Genomic DNA, 26,301 nt, shown 5'->3' with positions numbered 1-26,301 from the left:
ACTTCTTCTAGCCTATGATACGTTTTATAATAACGTTTTTAAAACAATGGAAGCCTGATTGGTATTACCTTTAATTCGTCTTTCAGGAACTGTTCAGGTTGAATGTCGGGATAGATGTCTTGTGGTGTCTGCGCTCTTGGCATTTTCTGATATTGAACCTCGATTCGAAGCTATTGGTAAGGTAATGATGCATTTATTGACATGGTTTTGTTTCAATACATTTTAAGTGTAAACCTTTGACCTAAAATTTTTTAAAATCAGACTTGACCGTACGTGTTCATCCCATCACTAAGCAGTATGGGTAAATGTGGCTACATGTTCAGTATCCTCCCTCTGCCTGGCCATGTTGAGCTCAGAGCCTCCAACTTCTCCTGTCACACTGACAGAAGGAAACTCAAGAGGGGTGAGAATGAATCAATTGGTAACCAATCACTGCCCTGCAATATAATTTAAGACAAATTGAATCACTATTATAGCAGTTAGCAATATTTTATAAAACTATTTAAATGAATGAGCTTTATTTGAAGTAAAATCCAGTTGCCATTTATTTAATAAAGCTGCATATCTTTGATCAACGTCTTCACAGTGTTCTTCCCATTATTGAAAGTCAGACAGCATGGGTCCCTTGTTTTTTTATACTCGCCTATCCTAAAAACATAATTGACCACGGATTTAAAACAGTTGCAATATGCAATTTCACTGATCAACAATGCATCTCGATAGTCGTATACGTCATTGAACGTAGGTTTAATGGATTCAGATGTAGCCAATACATATATTATTCAATCAGAGACGAATCATTACTCCCTGATATGGCCAGCAGGTAGCGCCATGCTCATTTACCAAATGTCAATGCGCATCAATTGTCTACGACGCCTGTGGTTCAATCAACAACAAAACTTGTGCTAACATGTTTTCGTACCTTAAGAGCTTGTTGCTAATTCATTAGAAATAGTTGAAGCTTCCAAAACAGTTTTAGTAGCTTATTTTCTTTGTGCATTGATCGTTGCTGGTCTTTTCAGATTATATTTGTTGTAGTGAAATAGAAAAGTTGTTGCAGCGATATGAGCGACAGACATGGAAGTTCTGCAAAATTCAATGTGAGTTTTCCAGAATTATAGCCTACTGATACAGAAGTAACAATTTAGTAGATTTGGAACAACACACTACAATTTAATTGCGAGGTAGTAGCCTACAATAATAAGCATGAACTGAGTAAATGGAGACGACACAAAAACATGACCATCTTCTAGACTGGTGTTTGACAACTGTTTGACAATTATACTTGAAATTAGATCATCAGCAGCCAATACCTTTGCCTTATTCCAATATCTGTGTTGTCTTTCCTCTAACAACAGAGCCCAAGGCAGGTGGTCCTTCCTCCATTCTCCAACAGGACCCTTCACCATCCCTCCTTCTTGCCCCTGTACATGGCAGCCATGGGGTCGGCCCAGTACCCCTGGAGACCCCACCAACAGCCAGGTGAGGACAGGACAGGTGGACCACCACCCCTCTCGGGTGCCTATGTAGCTCTTGGACCCTCTGCTACCTTTTGAGATTTGGTACATATTAGCCAGGTTTCAAATTACACATTTACTTTTGGGGTTGACTTGGTAATAGTAGGGCTGTATGTTTTTTAAACTCTCATCATTTGTTTAATGTTCATAAACACTTTTGACCCCCGAATCCTGATTTTTAAGACCCGCCTCCCAAATGAATCAAGGCCAATATTTGTTTATTGGACAATTCCCCCCCCATCAGTACCAGTTATGACTCCCTCGGAGTTCTTCTACACGGACCCCACCATGCGCCGGGGACAACGGGTACCGAACATCGTGACCGAGTTGCAGGTGAGAGCATCATTGGTCATAATCCATCTCATCAATTATGCAGTCATCAGCCCTTTTGCAATGCCTTAATTGCAGATAACTGTAATGTGCTAGATGCCAACAGAAAGAGAGGGAAAGAGAGAGTACACCCCCAAAACCATCCCCCGTGTATTGATTAAAATCATAAAGCACAACCTATTAAATGCCCCCTTTCAGTGGGGTTATCCAGCTTACTAGAGATTAGTGGAGAATACTAGGGGTCATGATGGGGTGGGAGTGGGCTGTCTCTATGGCCTTGGGAGGCGACTGGGATCCTGTTGGGGGGTTGTTCAGAGATTAAAGGGGGATCAGACAGACTGGGGGAGTGGAATTAGATTGCCTCCCTCTAGTCAGACAGGGCGAGTGGGGGTGGAAAGAAATTGTGACGGAACAACACAGTGGGACGGTAGAACACAGTGTAGAGAGGTCATTTAGTTTGTTTTGGTGTGGAAGTGAGATGGGGTTAGAGCCGTAGGAAGATCCTGTTTTCACTGCTGCTGGTGGTGTAGAAACGCTTACATTTGTTGAGCAGAATGATGTTATGAGTTATGAGCAGAACTTTTCACTAATGAAACTTGAAATGAAGCAGTTTCCCATTTTACATTTGAGTAATTTAGCATACGCTCTTATCCAGACATACAGTAGTGAGTACATACATTTAGACTTTTTTTGTACTGGTCCCCAGTGGGAATCGAACCCACAACCCTGGCGCTACCAACTGAGCTACATAGGACTCCACTATTTACATTATGCACTGGATATACAACAGACCGCTTGTGTATTTTGCACACAAAAGCAGTAACTGCAAATGAACCATAATCCTCCCTTCTTACCCTCCACGGCAGGTTTTTGAGTGCTTCCAACTCAACACCCCTCGCCCCATCATGTCCTTTTGCCCCGCACCCCCCGTCAGACCTGACCCCTTCAGAACACAAGCTCACCCTACCAGAGACCTGGGTGGCCACACCTGGAGGAGGGAACCTCCCCATCTGCCCATCACCCCCAGGCTGAGGCCCCTTGCACCCAGGCCCAGAGAGAGGGGACGGAGTCAGGCTGTGATCCAGCTAAGCCTGGAGGAGGATCAGGCTATAACCAACCTACTGAAGCTCCATCACCAAAAGCCTGCCCATCCAGAGGTCACCACTGCCGTCATCTCCACCCAGGTAAATAAGGAAGTAGGTTGAAATGTACCTCTAGTAGCTGATCTAAGGTCAGTGTTAGGTTTCCCTCCTGAAGGACTGGGGTAGTAATCAGATCCTAGATCTGTGTTTATGGGCAACTTTTTGTGAGTCTGTAAAGATACAAAATAAATTCCTAATAATATATAATCTTACTAACAGGTGGCTTGTCCTGAAGGGACATCGCCAATTGATCACACCTCAACCCTTAGCCAGCCATCAGTGGGTCAGTCCACCAAACCATCTCCAGCTGAAGAGATGGGGCTCTGTCATAGAGAGGACCAGCTCTTTGTGTTGGACATCTTGGAGCCCCAACATCAGAACCAGCCCAGACTGAGGTCTGTTGTGGAGCTGGAGGCAGCGAACGCATTGCTCACTATGGACGAGGAGTCGGTCAGTCTGATGGATGATGAAGGGCCCTGGAACCAGACTCAGACCCTGGACAGGCCCTCTAACAGAAGCCCTGAGAATCTACATCTCCAGTACTTCTCACCCAAAGAGTGTGATGGTGATACATTGCCATTAGAAGACGATGAAAGCTGCCTATCCCCAGAAGCTTTGCCTCCAATGACCAGTATTTGTGATGCGGTGGCTCTGAGAAATGGGACTGTCACAGAGTCTGAGGGGATGGCTGTGGATGCCCTGTTAATACTGGGTGACCTCGTAACCCCATGTTGTCCTCATTTCAGTTAATCGCCTACAAATGTGCACAACATATGACTGTTAATCTCAGGTTCAATTCGAGAAAACAAAACTGTAATTGAAGACTTTTTTACAAGTGTGCACCACACAGTTTAATTAACCACTTCATTTTCCTTTGTGCCTTTTTGTATTTTGTTACTTGCCAAATAGTTCAAATATTATAGTCATATTTCAGACTAAAGTCAATCTTAGTTGATCTGTTGAAAAAAACACTCCCATTGAAAAACATGATCGAGTTTTAATAAGAACACTGGTCTTGAACCAGAGTAAACCCACTCACTCAAACAAACGGAATGGAATATGGTTTTAACCAATCGGCATTCAGTATTAGACCCGCCCGTTGTATAAAGAAGTAATAGAGACCTGTTGATATCATAACAGTATGGCTTCACTAGAGCTCCATGTTACCAATATTACTACTGTACATCACAAACAACCAGGTTTTGTGGTCTTGACATTATGTTTGCGACTTGGCTATGACTTTTTTGTGTCCAGAAATGGCAGTCAAATATATTCAACCCTGTAGTGACGACGATACAACAGCTGTAGGACTTGTGCTTCGAGTACAATCCATTGGAAGGCACTTCAGAGTTTGATCTATACTTGATATACCACCTGATACGTGCAAACTGGTATGGTATAGCTGACTGACATTGATGCAGGGGAACTTTTCAACTGGAGCTTTCCTATGGCAGTGTGTGGGGTTAGGTGCAGGTTCGCACGCACACTCTCACTCATACTATACACTCTCACTCAAATACATACTCAACATTAAAGAGAGGAGTCCATTTTTGTTTGCCTGTAATAAATTAGTACATCATCCTCCTCCCATATTTTTCATTTCCTGGTTCTTTAAAGTTCCCTAAAAAAAAAACATTCCCCCACAACTTCCAACAAATGAGTAATTTGTACAAAATGAAAACATGCTAATTGCATGATATGATAGCGTAGGGTTTTCACAAACAATGAATTCCGCAAGTTCTGCCCCATTCATTTTCAACGAGGGCACGCAGAGAAATGTGTGGGGAACTGTGGGAAGGTGAACGGCGAGAACCCGGCTAGCGGGCAGGTAGAGAAAAAAAACAATCTCTGCTCTACTTTATGCAAATGTCAAGCCGCCTCTAGTCAAAACCCACAGTGAGATAGCGCTTCTCAGAAATCTCAAATCTACAGCTAAGAGTTATTCAGGGGAGCATGCAGAGCAGGCACTGGTTCACTCTCCCCTATCCAGTTAAATGTTCTGTAACATTTTGTCAACGTTCGAATGACGTTCTCCTGATGTTCTGTCACCATTAAGGTGACCTCAAGGCATGGTCTTTACTATTCTGGAATGTTCCCTTGACGTTCCGTCAACATTATGGAAGGGTCTTGACCTTGTTGGTGACGATGCTGGCGGCCTGAATGACCCGGTAGCGCTCCCGAAGGTTCCGTCGCCGCACATGCTCGTTGGTGATCTCTAAAACGTTCTCCACGGGGAACCAACCCTTCTGTCCGTCGGAGAGACGGATCCCCTCGTACAAACCTGGAGAGATGGAGGGAACGAGGGAGGGAAAGGAGGTGGAGAATGAAGGCGAAGAAGAGGGATGGGTGAATGCAGGGGGGGTTAGGATGTTTACATATAAATCATGCAAAATAACATTCACAAATCAAACTGCTACAGTATAGAGGATAAGGCAGGTTAAAGGGTTGAATTAGAATTTTCGAGATAACAGAGAGTTCGGGAAAAGAAGTGGGTTAATTGGATTGGTTATTACTGTGTTATTAGTAATGACCGGATCATTTCTGGATTTGTAAAATAAAGTGCTACCCAGTTTCCTAACTAACCACATGACAGGTCATTAGTGTCCTGCCAGGTCTTACCCTCGTTGGTCTTGCGCACCACGTTGATGATCTCCGTGGGTTCCAGGGTGAGCTCATCAGCCTGCTGAGCAATGTACTGCTCCACACACTGCACCTGAGGACAGTCTGAGGACACAACAGTAAATATCAAGAAACCACACAAATACAAACCACAAAGTGTGTCCATGTACTTACAATAAGGCAAACAGAGACTAAATGGGTGTGTGGATGGTTGAATTTGGCAACTAGCTGAGTCACTAATGGCTTCCTAACTGCGGCTAGCTAACCCAGTCACTCACCCCAGTCATCATAGATGACTTCCTCCTGATCTCCATCATGGTTACCAGGGTTAGGGAACACTGCTATCCACCTGTGCAGGTCAGACCTGTGCAGGTCAGGTAGAAAGAAAAGCAAAAAGGAGAAGGAGAGAATGGACTTGTGAAACAGACCATAGAGTGTGAATAAACTTGTGTATTTGTAAAGGATGTCACGCTGCTCGTTTAGCGAGTACCACTTCCTCCTGTTTCGGCTCACACAGAGGCTCAAACCTAGTACTTCTGCTTTGTTAGCACACGTGACCACCCTCCCGAAGCGTTTTACCAGTAGGCGTCACCGAAAAGTGAACTATTCGGTGGTGCAAGTGGGGACACTTCAGGCTGAGGAGTAAGTTTCACACATCCCCATGTGCTCCATATCACACATCCCCATGTGCTCCATATCACACATCCCCATGGGCTCCATATCACACATCCCCATGTGCTCCATATCACACATCCCCATGTGCTCCATATCACACAGTGTTCTACTCACTGTGAGGAGGCCTTCATCAGCCTCTCTATCATGCGTCCCTGGTGGTTCTCCAGTAGAGTCAGACAGAAACAGTGTTCATAGCTAGGGCTCAGGGCCTGGTCCTCTCTTATTGGCTGAACCTGGACCAGGGAACGGTGGGCGTGGTCCATCACCACGAAACGCTCCGAACTAATGGAGATAAGAGGAGGAACCAATCACATTGATGGGCTGGGACAGTAAGATGAGTCATAGACTGTATGAGTGTAGAACATGTGAATGTAGAGCCACCCTCTATATTCTAGCATGACGTGTTATACATTACTTGTGAAGCATTAATAAAGGCCTTATGAAGGTTGTGTGAAGGCTTCATAAAGCCTTATGAACACCATAAGGGGGACTCACCCCTTCTTGGTGGCGATGATGAGCAGGTCGTTGAAGAGGAAGAGGTAGACAGGGGTGAACTTGGGACGCAGGTTGAAGAGGTTGCCCCCTTTAGCCATCTCCTGTACCTCCCCACGCTTCTCCAGGAAACGGGTTTGGGAGATGATGGGGATGGCCTGATAGAGAGGCGGGGAAGGTTAGAGGGAGAGGAACATAGGGAGAGGAAGAGAGAGAGAGGAGAGATGTATAAGAATCAATTAGAAAGGGCTAGGCTCATTTTGTATTTGGGTGGTGTAATAACTGAATGACTGACTGACTGATTAATTAATTGATTACCTTGAGCTTGTCAAACTCCAGCGTCTTGGAGAGGTGGATCAGCTCCTCCACCTGTTTCATCTTCCCCACTTGGGTGTTGCACTCCTCTATGATCTGAGGAAAAGTAAAAGAAAAAGAGAAATTGTATGAGACAAAGAACAAGAGACTGAATGAAAACAGTAGATCAGAGACACCTTGGCTGCCCCTTCACTTTTCCTCTCAGACAGACAAGAGAAATAATCCTCATAGCCCTTCTCTAATTTCACGAAAATCCCCATTCCTCGCTATCACAAGTATATCAAGTTCTTCTCTTTTTCAAGATGATCACTTCCCTTCTTGAATAACACTAGCTAGCACAGCAGCAACCGGCAGCCCAGGTAACACATACTGTAATGTCCCCTTGAACCATATGTTTCTTGGAGCTTGGTAAGAGCATGGTTATTTTGCAAACAACATTCACACCATGTTCTGGGAATGGTGCAGGATACCCAGCTAGCACATAACGTTCTGAGAACCATTTGTTTCATAGGTGGGAATTTCAGTACTTCAGCATAACATTTTCCACAAGTCTCATGGTTCTAAATAAAGTAATGTCCTCAGAACATTCCCGAGAACGTTAAAAAACAAAGTTATTCTGTGGGAATTTCAGTACTTCAGCATAACGTTTTTCTCATGGTTCTATTTAACGACATGTTCTCAGAACATTAAGAACATTTTCCATAAAAACTATAAGAAAATATTAGCATCGTTCAAAGAACATGTACATTCTGTTCTCAGCATCAACAAAACTCTCTCTATCCTTGATCTTGTTAACTGTGTTAATGAGTGCTTGTTCCCTTTTAAATGGGGTTTGTTTGAATAGACTTAAATGAACAGCTTTGTATGAATTTAAAAAAAGGCATGCTTCCTCCATCCTGGTGGCACAGCGTACCAATTCCATGGATTGTGGACAGGAGATCATAGGTTTGAATCTCACTGACGCCGTGCCAGAGTAAAGCAAAAAATAAACATGTTAGCATGATTAATTCCAAAGCAAATTCATTTCCATGTGTCCTATCTGTGCTTGGATTTCAAAACAGTTAACCCAAACTAAGCAAGCAATGTAATTAAAAGTCTTATTCTCAGAACAGTATTAAAACCTTCCAGGAAAACTTTCAGGGAACCGTAAAATGTTCTCAGAACCTCCCTGCAAACAAAAAATGCACATTCCCAGAACAGTCTAAATTTTCACTTCCGTTCTCAGAACGTTTAAAAAACATTCTGTTTTACCAGTCAGGAAATGTATGACTTTGTTCCCAGAACCAATGGGAAAGCAAAAATGTATGTTCACACAGCTTCCAAGGAACCAAATATGCTAGCTGGGAGTCCTCATCTCTTATCTCTATACTTTGTCAGATTGTCATTGTCTTCAGTGAGTCACTCTCTCTGTCCTCTCGCAATAGGATATCCTCTATCCCACACAATAGACCAGGGGACTGACGCCGTTGTTCCATATTCCAGAACGGTGTGGAACAGTGCTTTAGAATGGAACAATCGGTATGTCTGTGGGCAGGCAGACGGCTGGATGGAAACAGGAGAGGTGTGTTACCTTGGAAACAGAGTCCAGGGCCTTGGAGGCGGTCTGTTCCTCTGTAGTCCCCTCCTTTGTTCTTTTCAGGATGTTCTGATGAACAAAGCAACAATAAGCCATGTTACACAATACAAACAAATGATGATCTGGATTCAAGGCAAAAAAATCTAATAGTCATAAGGTTTCATGCTTTTCATTGTGATAAAAAACACTTTGTAGTCCACTTCACAGTGACCCAAAAAAAACAGTTCCCATGATACCGCTAACCTCGATGAGCATCTTAATGCGTGTGATTCGTTGGAAGGGCAGCAGCAGGAAGGACATGAATGGCAGCCGCTGGCACTGAGGAGACTCCTGCAGACGGGTGATGACCGTGGCAAACGCCACATTGGTTTTCCTGTGGGGACACACATTATTCAGTGTCCCATCTTTTTCTAGTTTGCTGGGTAAATGATCAGACCAAGATGCCTCCGTCAACATTCTCAAAATCAGGAAATCTGGGAATTTTCCGATCTGGATTTCTGGAAAATCTGGGAATTTGGGGGAAATGACCAGGATTTTGCAACCCTACCTCTGAGATCTAGTAATAGACCCATACTTACATGAGGGATGTGTAGGTCTTCTCCTGGTAGATCTGGTTGCGGACGTAGTCGATGTAGGCCGGGAAGTTGTGCTGTGCGTGGTAGTGGATGATGTCACAGATGTCGGAGAACACCAGACCTTCGTCCATTCGGTCCTCCAGGTCCTTCAGAAACCTAATGGGGGGGGGGGGGGGGCAAAGGTCAAAGGTTATGGTTTATTCTATTGATGAGGGGTTTATTAAAGAGGTCCAATGCAGCTGTTTCTTTTCATATCAATATTACATCATTCCTGGGTAACAACTATGTACCTTACTGTATTGGATTTCCATTAAAATTGGCAAAATTAGCTTTTTAGCCAAAAACTATTTATCAACAAAGAATTTTGCTAGGGAGTTGTCTTAGTGGTGAGGGGAAAACTAAAAACTAGCTGTTATTGGCAGAGAGGTTTGGAACTATGTTGTTATTGGTCTATTAACCAATTTACCATGTGGTGATATCACTATGGAAAGCCAAAACTCACGGCCATTCAAACTTGCCGATTAGAAGGTCTTGTGTAGATTGCATTTTTAACCAGCAACTATCAGGAAATAACTCGAGCACGGTTTCCATCCAATTGGCGACATATTTCCATGTGAATATTCTGAAATCCGCATAAAAACTATATGCCACCAGAGATGCATTTCCATCAAATTCACTTGTTGCGTGATGACTTACTGCACATAAAAATTACTTTTGCGGTTAGATTCCCATGTACCGGATTAAAAAAAATTAAAAAGTTAATTGGGCCTTCATTGCATATTCAACTCTAATGATGGTTCTGTCACAAAAAAAATTGCGTTATATAGCTAATGTGCCCACGCTGGTATTGGCACGTGGGTCTTAGCCAAAAGCTTGCAGATGCAGTGCTGGTATAGCCTAGATGATGAGGTTATTATGGATAAAAGAGAGAGATTATTTGTATTTGTCAAACGGCAGCCAAGCATCGATCATCATGTCACCAGAATACGCACGTGTTGTAGACATAGCAGCCATTTATTTGTAGGCTGGTTTTCTAAAATGTATATTTGCCAAAAGGATGTAAAAATGTATTCTAAAGATAAGGGCCACCTGTTAGTGAGTGGCTGCAATTGCCAAATGTAGTTTTCAATCAATAAAATTGACGCAGTGAAAGTCAGGATAAAAGAGGTTGAGTAATATATTCACAAAATGTCTCCATAGACAAAATGTTTTAATGTGATTAGAATGGCAATTTGTCTTTCAAGGTCATGCAAGATCACACAACAAAATGGAACACACAAACATTTTATTCCCCCCCCTTCCTTCTCTTTGACACCAACTAAGCTACATAGGAATAGATTTCTACAAAAGCAACGCCCAGGGCTGGCAACGCCCATGGTTCCTACTGAACACCAAACTGCTTGTATTCAGTATGAACATTGTGCATGGACTGCATAGGAACCACTTTGCTACTATGCAAAAGACCAAAAAGGGGGCGTTACACTCTCTACAGGTGTAAACGTGGGGCAAAACACAGCCTCCTTGTTTCATGTCACGTCAAGGATAAAGCAGTGGCCTGTGGCTGTGGTGGTCACTGTTGTGCTGGGTCTCCACTCTGCACACATTATAGCTTTCCTACAACCAGGATTGTTCTGATCTAACATGATACATTTTCCTGATCTAATGGGATCAACTCGATCATTGGATTCATTCTGACATGATTGATTTCTTGTTTCTGATTATTTGTGTACTTGTTTGACATTCTACTGCACTGTTAGGAGCTTAGTGCGGCACCGGCTATAACATCTGCTAAACTGTGTATGATAAACCTTTTATTTGATTTGTCATGATCTAACGGTATAAATTGTCCTGATCGAACGGTGTAAATCTAACAATCTGCGTCAGATGCTATTCCTTATTTCCTTCCTTCCTCTAACTCCCAACTGTTAGCTGAGAATCCCTTTACTCCTCTCTCTCCCTCTTACCTCTCGCTGACCTCCCGGACTCGCAGGACATTGGAGAAGAGGGTCTTCCTGTCCCGGATGATCAGCGCTTCGTCCAGATCCCGGGAATCCAGGAAGTGTTCTGTGAGAACTCTTAGGGAACGCAGGTACGACGCTTCCGATGTCAACACCTCAAACATACTCTGAGGGAAGAGAGAATGGTACGGTGAATTCATACATTTCAAATCAAATCAAATTTTATTTGTCACATACACATGGTTAGCAGATGTTAATGCGAGTGTAGCGAAATGCTTGTGCTAGTTCCGACAATGCAGTAATAACCAACGAGTAATCTAACCTAACAATTCCACAACTACTACCTTATACACACAGGTGTAAGGGGATAAAGAATATGTACATAAATATATATGAATGAGTGATGGTACAGAACGGCATAGGCAAGATGCAGTAGATGGTATCGAGTACAGTATATACATATGAGATTCAAACCGTAATTGAATATCACCATCAAATTTGAGTTTTTCCTACTGACGATTCTATAAAAAAACGGAATCTTCGAAAACCTGGACACTTGCTCTTCACTCACTGGGGGATTCCATCTTAATACATGACAACGTCCATTCAACTCTTCCTTTCTCTTTTATTGCTGAATTGCCTCTCCCTACCCCCTTCTCCTCTTTCCCCTTCTTCCTCACCTCCTGGTACTTGCACTGTTCAGGGCTGAGAGTCTCCAGCACCCCACTGTCCCGTACTCCTGGTATGTCCTGCCACAGGGTGCTCTGGCCCGGGGTGGGCAATGGAATAGTACCACTGCCCACCGCCCCCACGCCACCCGACCCCATGCCCACACCACCACGGCGGGCAGTCCAGTCCATGTGGTAGTCGGCACTAGTCTTGCTGATGTTGCGGCACACCGTCTGGCGCCGGATCTCCTTGGTGATGACAGTGGCGCGGTACGTCTGGTACAGAGGCTCTAAGGAGGTCACAGAGGGGTCAAAGGGCAAACAATCTCTTAATACAAATAGATTAGGTATTAATATGTGGGGTATTAATCTTTGGGTGACCCTCAAACAATGATGACATACCAAACATTTTCTGTTTCTTTTACACCTACATTTGCATGTCATTTGTCACCTGATTCAGCAGTGTCTGATATTTTGGGTGTGTTATGCTTGTGTCAGGTAACCTTACCATCCTGCAGCCTGGACTCCCAGTCAATATAGGATCCTCTCCTGGTAACCTTACCGTCCTGCAGTCTGGACTCCCAGTCAATATAGGATCCTCTCCTGGTAACCTTACCGTCCTACAGTCTGGACTCCCAGTCAATATAGGGCCCTCTCCTGGTAACCTTACCATCCTACAGTCTGGACTCCCAGTCAATATAGGACCCTCTCCTGGTAACCTTACCATCCTACAGTCTGGACTCCCAGTCAATATAGGACCCTCTCCTGGTAACCTTACCATCCTGCAGTCTGGACTCCCAGTCAATATAGGATCCTCTCCTGGGTGGGGCTACAGGCGTACTGGGACAAGAAAGAAGGGCAGGGTGTTAGATAACTGACTAAGCTGGGAAAGTGTTAATTAGTGAAACATAGGCCCGGTTCTAACCCTTTGGAGGCGAAAGAAACGCACACCTTTTTAGGCGAGGTGCTGGCTATCGGAGTAGAGCACGTGAAAAAGAATAGGAGAGCCGCACACTCTAGGAGGTCAGATGCAATAATTTAATAACAACATTTCTCATCAGCGTATAATGACAAATACTGCGGGTCACCCGTTTATATCGTTTGAAAAGACACACAGGTGTCTGTAATCATGGCCGGCTGTGGCTTGATTTAATTGGTTGATTTACAGATATCAATAGAACATCTAAAAAAGCATGAATGGAGAATATATGATCATAGATACAACTTGGCTAAATGCATCCTTCTTCCTTTCCTTCCATGAGGTAATCACTGGTATGTGATTGGATAAGTGATACACTATCACCTTCATTGATCCAACCCACACTGATCTGTGGTAACTTACAGGAAGGGAGGAAGTAAGATTTTAACAGGGCCAAAACAAAGACATATGAGATGAGAGTAGAAGAGGAAAAATTGACGTCAACAGAAGAGAGACAAGAACTTACCAGTCTTCCTCTGTGTCCTCCTTCTCTCCTTTAGTGCGTCCATCCTCCTCTTGTTCTAGAGGGAAACACAAAAGAATGAACAATATACCCTTCCTTTTATATTGTATATATCTGACCATCTGACGAGAAAAGATGCTAGAAAACAGGTTTATTGCATGTTTACTTTTATACCAACCTTTTATAGCTTGGTTGATGGAATGGCCGGAGATGTTACTGAGTCTCCTGTCGTCCCTGCCCGTTTTGGGGGGCTGAGGTGGGGGGACTCGGTGGGGCAGCAGGGGGCTGGTGGGGGGTGGGGGGGCCACCCGGTGGGGTACTATGGGACTAGAGGAATGGTTGGGGGATGAGGGGTGCAGGGAGCGCCACTCCTCCGCGGTGGGCTGAGGTAAGGCGATACCCCCCCTGTGAACGGGCGTTAGGTTGTGGCCAGGTGTTTTGGACTTGTCCTGGGCAAGGGGTACCCGAGGTGGGATGGCCGGAGGGGCGTCCTCGGTAGTCTGGGTTTGGGATGGGTCCGAATCGGACTGGATTGAAGTGTTTTCCTCCGAGTTGCTGGAGGACAGTTTTGACCAACGGACCGGTTTCTTAATGTCCAGTTCTTGACAGATCTTTCTGGGTGTTGGCTCCACCATTAGTAGAGTAGCTTCATATATAGAGTCCTCCTCCTCTATGAAGGCATTCAAATGGCTTGGGGGAGATTGGGTTCTTTTAGGGGGGATTGGGGGTGACTGGGAGCGTTTTAAGGCCAAGGAGGCCAGAATGACCTGGGATCCTGGGTCTGACCTTCTCCGGTTCCCTTTAGCTATCATCACATCCAGAACCTGGTTAAACTTTGCCTTCTTGAGTCTCTGCCCTGCCCGTTCCTCACTCAACAAACTGCTCCCTCCCTCCTCCTCCTCCTCATCCCCTGCCTCGCTCTCCCCCTCCATTCCTCTCTCCTCCTCCTCTGTTTCCTCTTCCAGAACAATCTCCTCCTCCTCCTCCTCCTCTTCTTCCTTGTTGATGGGAACCCATATCAGCTTCATGCCGGGCCGGTGGAGGTGGCACACACAACTGCAGTCCTGGTCGCAGCATGGGCTAAGGGGCGTGCCTGAACCGTGCTCTGGCTCAACTTCCACTCCTCCAATCAGCTGAAGCTCTACCTCTTTTCCGTCGGGTGCTGGGGGAGAGGGAGGGACACAGAGTTAGATGGTTTGGGAGGCCATAACATGTCACTAACATAACCCATCCCTTTTAACATCCACTGCCCCATTTTTGCAGTAACAGGAAATTAATAAAGCATCAGAAAGACAAGTTTTTTGTTCTGTTTTGTTTGGCTTTTATGTTACCAAGAACTCCAAGACTTTGGGATTACTTACTCCAGGCCTGTATTGACCCTTGAACCTTGGCAGATGGAGTTCACTGATCATTGTGGTTGCTTCCTGTCTAGTCTGGTCCTGTGGTAACAGGACATATCACTTTCACTGTGTGTGTGTGTGTGTGTGTGTGTGTGTGTGTTTCTGTGTCCTGATTGACCTCAGTTTTAGGAAAGGTCAACATTAAGCCTTAGGCATTAAACACAAACTGGACTGGCCAGTCAGCACAAGTGCAATGCAAATAGAGGAAGTCTCCAGTGCCTTGACAGTAAAGACTTGACAAGGTAAAAGCTGTCTGATGAGCATGCCATAAAATATTTATGGAAATGGAATGCACATCCGTCAAATCGTGTGTGTGTGTGTATGAGAGAGAGAGAGAGAGAGAAACTTCACTGTTTTAGCCAAATTAACATGCAACCTTCCTATTTTTATAATACTTTCAATTGTTGCTCCTACTTTCATGATTTGTTTTTTGCTTTGTCACATAAACTTGGGGAAGAATTATTAAGTTGTTTAGCCTGATGAGTGTTTAATACTATTTTGATATTTGTTTGTTCTTTTCTGCAGTCAGAAATGCTACTAGTTCCTGTTCCTTATTTTTCTTGCAGTTTTGGACAGGAACCCTCTCGCTTTCTCTCAGTCAGCTCTCCCCCTCTTTCTTTCTCTACCACTCTTCTAGATTTCTACTCAGCCTCTTCCTCTCTTTGCCATTCACTCACACACATACATGCACGCACAACCACACGAACGGACGGACAGACGCCCGCGTGGGATATGTTTATTTTTTTTTTTCCTTTACTTAACCAGGTTTGTATCATTGATGAGGTAGAAGCTGTCTGATGAGCATGCCATAAAATGCTCCTCAATCGTGATCTGGCAGAGTTACTCCACCTCAAGAATTCCATTTGGTAAATCACTCGGCACATGCATACTCAGGCTGACTGGCTCTCGTTCAGGCAAGTAGTATTGATGTCTCTGAGGGGTCTTTGGCCTGGTTTACTAACTACCTCCCTCAAAGAGTGCAGGGTATAACGTCAGAACATCTGCTATCTCAGCCACTGCCTGTCACCAAGGGAGTACCCCAAGGCTCGATCGTAGGTCCCACATTCTTTTCAATTTACATCAACAACATAGCTCAAGCAGTAGGAAGTTCTCTCATTCATTTATATTTGTTGTTGTTTTTTTGTTTAAAAAAAAACTTTTTACCCATTTTTCCTCCCCAATTTCGTGGTATCCAATCGGTAGTTACAGTCTTGTCTCATCGTTGCAACTCCCAAACGGACTTGGGAGAGGCGAAGGTCGAGAGCCATGTATCCTCCAAAATAGGACCCAACCAAGCCGAACTGCTTCTTGACACAATGCCCGCTTAACCCGGAAGCCATCCACACCAATGTGTTGGAAGAAACACCGTACACCTGGCGACCGTGTCAGCATGTATGTGCCTGGCACTCCACAGGAGTCACTAGAGCGCGATGGGACAACGACATATGTGCCGGCCAAACCCTCCCTTAACCTGGACGACGGTAGGCCAATTGGGAGCCACCCCATGAGTCTCCCAGTTGCGGCCAGCTACGACAGAGCCTGGACTCAAACCAGGATCTCTAATGGTACAGCTGGACCAATGCGCCACTCGGGAGGCCCCTATCATCCATTCATATGCAGATGATACAGTCTTATACTCAGCTGGCCCCTCCCCGGATTTAATGTTAAACGCTCTACAACAAAGCTTTCTTAGTGTCCAACAAACTTTCTCTGCCTTTAACGTTGTTCTGAACGCCTCCAAAACAAAAGTCATGTGGCTTGGTAAGAAGAATGTGTGATTACTACCTCTGAGGGTTTACAGCATGAGGTAGTCACCTCATACAAGTACTTGGGAGTATGGCTAGATGGTGCACTGTCCTTCTCTCAGCACATATCAAAGCTGCGGGCTAAGGTTAAATCTAGACTTGGTTTCATCTATCGTAATCGCTCCTCTTTCACCCCAACTGCCAAACTAACCCTGATTCAGATGACTATCCTACCCATGCTAGACTACGGAGACATAGTTTATAGATCGGCAGGCAAGGGTGCTCTCGAGCGGCTAGATGTTCTTTACCATTCGGCCATCAGATTTGCCACCAATGAGGCTTCCCGGGTGGCGCAGTGGGCTGTGCCACCAGAGACTCTGGGTTCGCGCCCAGGCTCTTTCGCAGCTGGCCGCGACCAGGAGGTCCATGGGGCGATGCACAATTGGCCTTGCATCGTCCGGGTTAGGGAGGGTTTGGCCGGTAGGGATATCCTTGTCTCATCACACACTAGCAACTCCTGTGGCGGGCCGGGCGCAGTGCACACTAACCAGGTCGCCAGGTGCACGGTGTTTCCTCCGACACATTGGTGCGGCTGGCTTCTGAGTTGGATGCGCACTGTGTTAAGAAGCAGTGCGGCTTGGTTGGGTTGTGTTTCGGAGGACACATGGCTTTCGACCTTCGTCTCTCCCGAGCCTGTACGGGAGTTGTAGCGGTGAGACAAGATAATAACTACCACGAAATTGGGGAGATAAGGGGGTGAAAACATTTTTTTAAACAACAACAAAAAAAAGATTTTCCAACAATGCTTCTTATAGGGCACAACTGCACTCTATACTACTGTACAAAACTGGTCATCTCTGTACACTACACCCGTCGCAATTTTGAAAATGGCGCAGACAGAGAAGATTGCCGTACTTCTAGCTCTCAGGCTTCGGCATACTCAGAGAAGACCAGATGGCTGGAGTGTTTACGGACATATTCAATCCCTCCCTATCCCAGTCTACTGTCCCCACATGCTTCAAGATATCCACCATTGTTCCTGGACCCAAGAAAGCAAAGGTAACTGAACTAAATGACTATCACCCCGTAGCACTCACTTCTGTCATCATGAAGTGCTTTGAGAGACTAGTCAAGGATCATATCACCTCTACCTTATCTGACACCCTAGACCCACTTCAATTTGCTTTCCGCCTCAATATATCCACAGACAATGCAATCGCCATCGCACTGCCCCATAGCATCTGGACAAGAGGAATACCTATGTAAGAATGCTGTTCATTGACAATAGCTCAGCATTCAACACCATAGTACCCTCCAAGCTCATCATTAAGCTTGTGTTCTTGGGTCTAAACCCTGCCCTGTGCAACTTGGTCCTGGACATCCTGACGGGCCGCCCCCCAGGTGGTGTAGGTAGGAAAAATCACCTACACTCCGTTGATACTCAACACTGGGGCCCCACAAGGATGTGTGCTCAACCCCCTCCTGTACTTGCAGATGACAACAGTAGTAGGCCTGATTACCAAAAATGACAAGACAGCCTACAGGGAGGAGGTGAGAGCCCTGGAAGTGTGGTGCCAGGAAAATAACCTCTCACCCAATGTCAACAATACAAAGGAGTTGATCATGGACTTCAGGAAATAGCAGAGGGAGCACCACCCTATCCACATCGACGGGACCGCAGTGGAGAAGGTAGAAAGCTTCAAGTTCCTCGACGTACACATCACTGACAAACTGAAATGGTCCACACACACATACAGTGTGGTGAAGAAGGAGCAACAGCACCTCTTTAACCTCAGGAGGCTGAAGAAATTTGGCTTGGCACCTAAAACCCTCCAACTTTTACAGATGCAAAATTGAGAGCATCCTGTCTCGCTGTATCACCGTCTGGTACGGCAACTCCAGAGGGTGGTGCAGTCTGATGCAGTCTGCCCAACGCATTGCCGGGGGCAAAGTACCTGCCCTCCAGGACACCTACAGAACCCAATGTCACAGGAAGGCCAAAAAGATAATTGAGGACAACAACCACCCAAGCCACCGCCTGTTCACCCCGATATCATCCAGAAAGCGAGGTCAGTACAGGTGCATCAAAGCTGGGACAGAGAGACTGATATGCATCTACTGTATTCTATCCTATTCAACTGTAACTAAGTCTATGTCGCTCTGACATTGCTCACCCAATATTTATATATTCTTCTTATATATTAAAGTTGTGTGTATTGTTGTGAAATTGTTAGATATCACTGCACTGTTGGAGCAAGAAACACAAGCATTTCGCTGCACCCACAATAACATCTGCTAAACACGTGTATGTGACAAATCAAATTTGATTTGAAGACCCACTGGATGATGCTTATTTATAAAACCTTCTTAGGCCTCACTCCCCCCTATCTGAGATACCTACTGCAGCCCTCATTCTGCCAATCACATTCTGTTAAAGGTCCCCAAAGCACACACACATCCCTGGGTCGCGGCTCTTTTTAGTTTGCTGTAGCTAGCGACTGGAACGAGCTGCAAAAAACACTTAAACTGGACCGTTTTATCTCCATCTCTTCATTCAAAGACTCAATCATGGACACTCTTACGGACAGTGGTGGCTGCTTCAAATTATGTATTGTTGTCTCTACCTTCTTGCCCTTTGTGCTGTTGTCTGTGCCCATTAATGTCTGTACCATGTTTTGTGCTGCTACCATGTTGTGTTGCTGCCATGCTATGTTGTCATCTTAGGTCTCTCTTTATGTAGTGTAGTGTTGTGGTGTCTCTCTTGTCGTGATGTGTGTTTTGTCCTATATTTTTATTTTATTTTTAATCCCAGCCCCCGACCCCGCAGGAGGCCTTATGCCTCTTGGTAGGCCGTCATTGTAAATAATAATGTGTTCTTAACTGACTTTCCTAGTTCAATAAATATAAAAAATAAAATAAATTGAGATAAAACACCATTCAAGAGAAACCGGTTTATCTATACAGGTGCACTGACAGAACCGGTTTCCGGCTGTTTAGGGTAGTCGTTTTGTCTCTGGGTAAAGGGAAAACAGGAATGAGGCAACACACCTGAGCACAGATTCCGCTCTCAAAGGAACATACCGCACATACTGCACTCGCATGTGGCATGCTTCATATGGTATCAAACTGGCAAAGAAACGTGTCAATGTTTGTAACACTCAAATACCGGACCGATTTTTTTCTTAACTTGCCACCCTAGGGCTAGCTTGTTGGGTTGGGTTGGGACTACTGTTAGCGCTTCCTGATGATTAGGTCATGTGTTACCGTTGGCAACACTTGATTTACGGGCATCCGTGGGAAAGCTAACCTGTAGAAATACAATTCATTTTGTTGCTCTGTCTGCATTGCTTGCCTTATAGATAGTTAGTCTACATTGCTAATCATAACAAATGATCAGTCCCTATCGTAACATAGTTTTTCGAGAGGATATTAATACTGATTCATGAATTGATCAATCGATATACTGACTGGCTGGGTCCAAAATCTGTCTTGCCTACTACTTACTAAAACTACATACTGTGTACTAATCGTACTACATACTATTTAGAATGTACTGTTTAGTAAAAACTAATACAGTAAGCAACAAATATCAGCCTGCTAGTCTCATCCTACTGAGAATGTGTCATCTAATACACAGTTGTGTTGATTCCCTCCATTGCTTCATTTGGTACAGAGCATCCCCTCAGCTGATTATCAGCTGTTGTCATGACGACTTCCTCAATATTGTGCAGTGAATTATACTAGATAAAAAGCAGAAATTAGTATGACATCCTGGCATTTAAAGTATACTACATTTTTTAAATGTCATATACTATAAAACATATTTTTTGCACACCTAAAATGCCTACTATTTAGAACGCAAGTACAGATATTTCAGACACGGCCACTATCTGATCGCATTAAAAACAAACTACCTGATCGACTGGCTGGGATGCCCTCCTCTCCTCCAGGGGTGTCCCTCTTGGCCTGGTCGCTCTGCTGCCGCAGGATCCGGCTCCTCTTCATGGGCAGTGGAGGGGCCTGGTCTGGACTCGCAGACTGCTGGATGGAGGCACGGGACGGTTTGGGCTTGACCGTGGGGGCCCTCCTGGGCCCTCGGGTCCGGAGAGGAGGATTGACGGTGGTGCCATTGGCAGTTGGTGTAGCATATCCTCTGGTGGTAGGTGTAGTCTCTGGGTGACTGAACTTGCTCACTATGCTCTTGACTTTACCTCTGGAATTGCTGCCTGTGCTGCCCCTCTCCCCGAGTTGGGAGGGGGTGGAGGGGGATCCGTTGGAAGGAGGGGGTTTCCTGGAGATGGGGGGCCGGGGTTTGGCCTCCGGTCTGGAGGGTAAGGGGGACGTGGGGCGTATGGAAGGTTCCGGGAGGGACATATTGGAGGGTGGTCTGTATTTCCGGGAGTATTCCAATCTGAGCTCTGACCTGTCAGGAGGTCAGGCTTTCAGGTCAAAGGTCAGTTTGGATGTGTCATTTTCACCTGGAGAGGACAAAGGGAGAGAGAGAGAGACTGAATACAGCAAGTCTGAATGAGGACAGTCTGACAGAGACTAGTTTCACACTACTAGTGTCATTATACTGTTTTATGTTCTCAGCTCTAATATGCGGTAATACAACCATTATAAGTATTTAATATGACAGTAATCAAACTTCACACACATCATAAAACACAGAGCATCCATTAGCAATCAAATCCAAATAATTGAATAGAGTTCTCTTAGCTATGTCGCTGCATTAAAGATCCCTAAGACAGGAATGGTAACTTTGTCCTGGTGAGAGAGAGGACTGGAACTTTGGACTGGAAGGAGGAGACACACCTTCGAAGACATACAGCTAACCACAGATGAGGAACCATGAATCCAGTCAATTCAGTGAGTGCCATGTCCCCCAGGCATGGCGTAATTTTGAACGTATTGCAAGCATGCCACCTAGAATAATAAATATACGGTTTCCATCTAGGGAAAACAGGTTACGTAATGCGTTTCCCAACAGGAAGCTCAACAACAACAGAGCAAATCTCCTTAATGCTTCATGCCAGAGTCCATTCAGACATTTCAAGTTTGTTAATGAACGACAGCAAAGTAACGGAGAGAGAGAGAGAGACAGAGAGAGAGGCAGAAAGAGAATTATATTTGGAGGGGAATGGGGAGGGAGATGAGGAAAACGATTGGAAACAGGGAAATTACTGTACCGTTTTGGAATGGCTCATGTGGTCAAATCAAAATGCATTCATCACATGCTTTGTAAACAACAGGTGTAGACTAACAATGAAATGTTGACTTACTTACGGTCCCTTCCCAACAATACAGAGAGAAAGAAAATAGAGAAATAATAGAAAAGTAAAACACGTAATAATAAATACACAACGAATAACGATACATTTGCTATATAAACGAGGTACCCGTACTGAGTCGATGTGCAGGGGTACAAGGCAATGGAGGTAGATATGTACATACTGTATAACTAGGAATAAAGTCACATATCGTAAACAACAAACAAAAAAACAGCATATGTGATAAGTCAAAAAAGTTTGTGCAAAAAGGGTTGATGCAGATAGTTAAATAGTCCAGGTAGCAATTTGGTTAACTATTTCGTAGTCTTATGCCTTGGGAGTAGAAACTGTTCAGGGTCTTGTTGGTTCCAGACTTGGTGCATCGGTACCGCTTGCTGTGCGGTAGCAGGGAGAACAGTCTATGACTTAGGTGGCTGGAGTCTATGATTCCGCCTAGTATAGAGGTCCTGGGTGGCAGGTTTTCAGCCTCCTGAGGGAGAAAAGGCGTTGTCGTGCCCTCTTCATGACTGTGTTGGTGTGTTTGGACCATGATAGATCCTTAATGATGTGGACACCGAGGAACTTGAAACTCTCGACCCGCTCCACTACAGCCCTGTGAATGGGGGCGTGCTCGGCCCAAAATTTCCTGTAGTCCACGATAAGCTCATTTGTCTTGCTGACAGGGAGAGGTTGTTGTCCTGGCGCCACACTGCCAGGTCTCTTGCCCATAGACTGTTTCATTGTCGTCGTGATCAGGCCTACCACCGTTGTGTCGTTGGCAAACTTGTTGATGTTGGAGTTGTGAGCGCCCACGCAGTACTGGGTGAACAGGGAGTACATGAGGGAACGAAGTACGCACCCCTGAGGGGCCACCCGTGTTGAGGGTCAGCGTGGCAGATGTGTTGTTGACTACCCTCGCCCCCTGGGGGCGTCCCATCAGTAAGTACAGGATCTGCAGCGGGAGGTGTTCATTCCCAGGGTCCTTGGCTAAGTGATGAGCTTGGAGGGCACTGTGGTGTTGAACGCTGAGCTGTCGCCAATGAAAAGCATTCTCACATAGGTGTTCCTTTTGAACAAGTGGGAAAGGGCGGGTGTGGAGTGCAATAGAGATTGTATCACCTGTGGATCTGCTGGAGCGGTATGTGAATTGGGAGTCATGCGCTTTGGCCAATAAGAAGCTAACACACTGAAGACATTACAGTTCCATGCAGTCAATGCACTCTGAAGCGATCTTTACCAGCACGTGGTAAGTTACAGTAAGAGCCCTTTTATCTCGGCGAGACATGATCAAATGTAACGCTGTAAGAATGTAAGTCACATGTGCACAATGTGAATGCTTGCTAAGGGTGTGTGCAGCGCAGACATTCTGAACAGATGATCTGGCATCCCATCTGATACTCTGTACGAGCTCGGAACATGACATTCAATACCCTTCATTCGTTGCATTCACTCCATTCATTCAAAACAGCCGAGGGAAGTGTACCTCCTTTTCTAGTTCCCTTCCTCCTATAAAAAAGGGGAAAGAGTTGATGTCATGAACAAACTATTCATTTCATTGCGAGGTCATTCAAAAATAGACACTAAAACGGCAGGTCGATAGCCACAGCTCTTGCTGTATTAAACCAAAAGAGAGATTGGGTTAGTCACCGTACCAATACTCATCCCCCTATACAGCAAGGCTTCTCTATAGGGAGGTTATTGCATCGCTCTCTGTAACTGCAGAAGTGAGATCATACATCTGTACAGATTCCAATGGCACACCTGTATCCATATTTCTGCATGAACGATTGACTATGGCACACTTTCCCACTTGACTCAAAAAACCCAGAGACTCCTTCACCACATAACACCAACTTAGACTTGTTAACGACTTTCAGCTTGATGTGTCAGTGTGGGTCAATTCTGGTTCCAGTTTTAGCCTCATGTTTTGATTAACAATGTAAGTAGGGGTGGCTGCTTGTTGGTTGTGAACATACACAAAGAACTCATAGACAATGCAGTATGCATTATGTCTCCTTAAGTGTACAACCCCCTCTGCCTGTCTATGACCAACCATCAGTATGGATAACTATTGTCCACCCTTGCTTTCTGACCTGTTTCAGTCAATAGCAGCGTTCTTCTGTGTTTCAGGCAGGCAGGCAGACAGGCTACATGCTATCATGTCTAGGTCACTAGGCCAGTCTTTCACTCTGTCAAAACGTTCTGCCATTGTATCTCTCAATCAACCCTGGAGAGCCCCAGTGTGCACCGACCCACTCAGTTTTTTAAGATTGATTTTCATTGTGTTATCCATCCAGTTTGGCAGTCCAGCTGACGATCCTAAGTGCTTTAGTGGACCTTCATCCATTAACTACAGGCATGTGTGTGTGTGTGTGTGTGTGTGTCTATTTGGCCATCTGCTCTTAAGTGTCACAGGACGGGGGCTTTAGGAAGAGAAATCTAGAGCACTGGACACAGCGTCTAGGGAAGAACGGACAATAGCCATTATAAACAATATCGTCTCTCTACGTCTGTTTGTCGAGAAGAGCGGAAAAAGGTGTGTTTTGACAGGAAACACACACAAACACTGCCTCGTAGTTGCATTTTTACACCCCCCAAAAATATTCATATTCATGTTTCAAACCTTTAAGTTTATGAAAATTGTTAATTAATGACAAACTGTCAAATAAAAACATATCTATACTGTGTTGGACCATGTATACAATAAAATCTTGCAATCTGAACTGAAGTTCCACAAATGTAACTAAAACATTTGATATGTCAATTGATTTTGTGAAACTACTGTCAAAATCGTAGGCAGCCAGACAGTGAATCAAGTGCATGCTACTCACCAGTAGATTCGCATCCACGTCCGTAAACAATCATCCAACGACAATCCAGTTCATGTAAAATTGTTGCCTTGACAAAACCCCTGTCAACGATTATAAATCGTCCTCCTCCGATTAAAAAAACAAGTATATTTAATCAGTCGCGGCTACACTAGTCAGGTTATGCATCAACTTCACTAGTTCAACAAAAATGGGAAATCCATAAAATACAATGTAGTCTAAACATAGACGATAATAATAACACAACGAACGATAGTGTTCTCTGAGTATTCTTTATTGTTTCGCTGTAGATCCTAGTATGCAGTTCGGGAGCGATTTCATCATTGCCAGTTCTTTGTTTCCTGCTTGCGTTCGCGTGCGTGGGCCTGCCGGTGTGGGGTTGTGCCCCCCCGAGATTTCTCCACCCTCTCTTTCCTCTGTCTCCCTCTCATCTCACACAACACAAACTGAACACAACTCGCTGTTTCAATAGAGTAAACGTCCTTTCAAAACCACACACTGACACACTGGTGGAGAGATATTATAATATAAGTGCTTGAGAAGCATTTTCAGGAATTACTAAATAGCCTAACTCCTTTTAAATAGCCCTACTTTTTATAATATTGATCTTCTCTTTCTTTTTGTATGACTATAGGTCTCTTTTTGCCATAATTCAGAATTGCATAGACGCAGATGATTTACTGTGTAATGCTTATTCATTTCCTCCCATACAGGTGCACAAATTGACAGGTGCTCAAGAGGGAGTTCCTAGTGACAGTGTCTGTCTCTTGTCCCGCCCCTCGACATTGCCTTTAGCCACGATTCATTTTTTGTTTTGTTTACTACTCTCTTCTAGCGACAATTTTTTGAAACAATTCAATAATCTGGAGTCTGTAGAAACGTTTACACTGTACACTGTTTACACCTTTGACTGTCAAATCATACTCATAATAATCTATTGGGTTATAGTCCAGTCTTGGTTATTCTATGATTTTTTTTAATTGAATAGCCATTACATTTGTTATTGTCACCATTTAAACATTGAAACCATGTTTTCCAAATATTACAGTGCTATTCATTAATGCATTTTGTGTTTAAAATAAAAGACCGTTTGCCATGAATAAGAAGTAGATCCAGTCACTTACAAAGCAATCTGAAAAATGGCCTAATTTTCAGAATGTGGAGGCAAAGCATCTCTTCATAAAGTGGTGTGGGATTTGTGCCTTTTCCTAATCATAAATAATTTGATCACATACATTGTATATCCAATGGATAATTTATGAATGGAGAGTGAAAATGCAATGCGTAGCCTAGTAAGTATGTAATGCATTTTTTCCATTGCATAGAATAAAATACGTAGTTAGGCAGAGAAGGGTCTATTTAACTAGCGTAGCTACTCCTGCCGCGAGAAGATACTGCGGCTTTTCAGTGGTGAGGGAGTGGTGTTTACTTTGGATTGACGTTGTGTGCGTGAAAGGAAAAGTCTAAAAGGCATTCTTGGGACGTCCCAACTCTGACGTCACTCCTCTGAAGTTGACGTTTAAAACGGTTACGTTAGGGTTATGGTTCAAGGTGTTATTTAAGCAATAAAGCCCAAGGAGGTGTGGTATATGGCCAATATACCACGGCTAAAAGCTGTTCTTATGCACGATGCAATACAGAGCGCATGGATACAGACCTTAGACGTGGAATATTGGCCATATACCACCTTATTGCTGTTATGAACTGGTTACCAACGTAATTAGAGCAGTACAAATAAAAGCTGTGTCA

General features: G+C 44.5%; 2 protein-coding genes across 2 annotated transcripts; one reads left to right on the top strand and one right to left on the bottom strand.

The window, feature by feature from the left end:
- Nucleotides 1–1,064: 1,064 nt before the first annotated feature.
- Nucleotides 1,065–4,309, top strand: LOC110500565 (uncharacterized). Its single transcript, XM_036957972.2, has 5 exons — nucleotides 1,065–1,100; nucleotides 1,359–1,482; nucleotides 1,762–1,850; nucleotides 2,714–3,031; nucleotides 3,209–4,309. The coding sequence occupies exons 1-5, from the start codon at nucleotides 1,065–1,067 to the stop codon at nucleotides 3,737–3,739; spliced, it is 1,098 nt and encodes a 365-aa protein (XP_036813867.2). The 3' UTR covers nucleotides 3,740–4,309.
- Nucleotides 3,967–25,950, bottom strand: arhgef15b (Rho guanine nucleotide exchange factor 15b). Its single transcript, XM_036957971.2, has 16 exons — nucleotides 24,556–25,950; nucleotides 20,369–20,932; nucleotides 13,488–14,471; nucleotides 13,313–13,367; nucleotides 12,646–12,707; nucleotides 11,880–12,157; nucleotides 11,206–11,366; nucleotides 9,245–9,397; nucleotides 8,910–9,039; nucleotides 8,661–8,735; nucleotides 7,094–7,186; nucleotides 6,779–6,933; nucleotides 6,398–6,565; nucleotides 5,887–5,972; nucleotides 5,609–5,713; nucleotides 3,967–5,270 (listed from the first exon to the last, which is right to left on the bottom strand). The coding sequence occupies exons 2-16, from the start codon at nucleotides 20,826–20,828 to the stop codon at nucleotides 5,104–5,106; spliced, it is 3,132 nt and encodes a 1,043-aa protein (XP_036813866.2). The 5' UTR covers nucleotides 20,829–20,932; nucleotides 24,556–25,950; the 3' UTR covers nucleotides 3,967–5,103.
- Between the last annotated feature and the right edge of the window lie 351 nt (nucleotides 25,951–26,301).

This window comes from Oncorhynchus mykiss, chromosome 21 (assembly GCF_057628025.1).
Source record: "Oncorhynchus mykiss isolate SJ-2025 chromosome 21, ASM5762802v1, whole genome shotgun sequence".
NCBI lineage: Eukaryota > Metazoa > Chordata > Actinopteri > Salmoniformes > Salmonidae > Oncorhynchus > Oncorhynchus mykiss.
The sequence above is the reverse complement of the archived record's forward strand: the minus strand, read 5'-3'. Positions and strand labels throughout refer to the sequence as shown.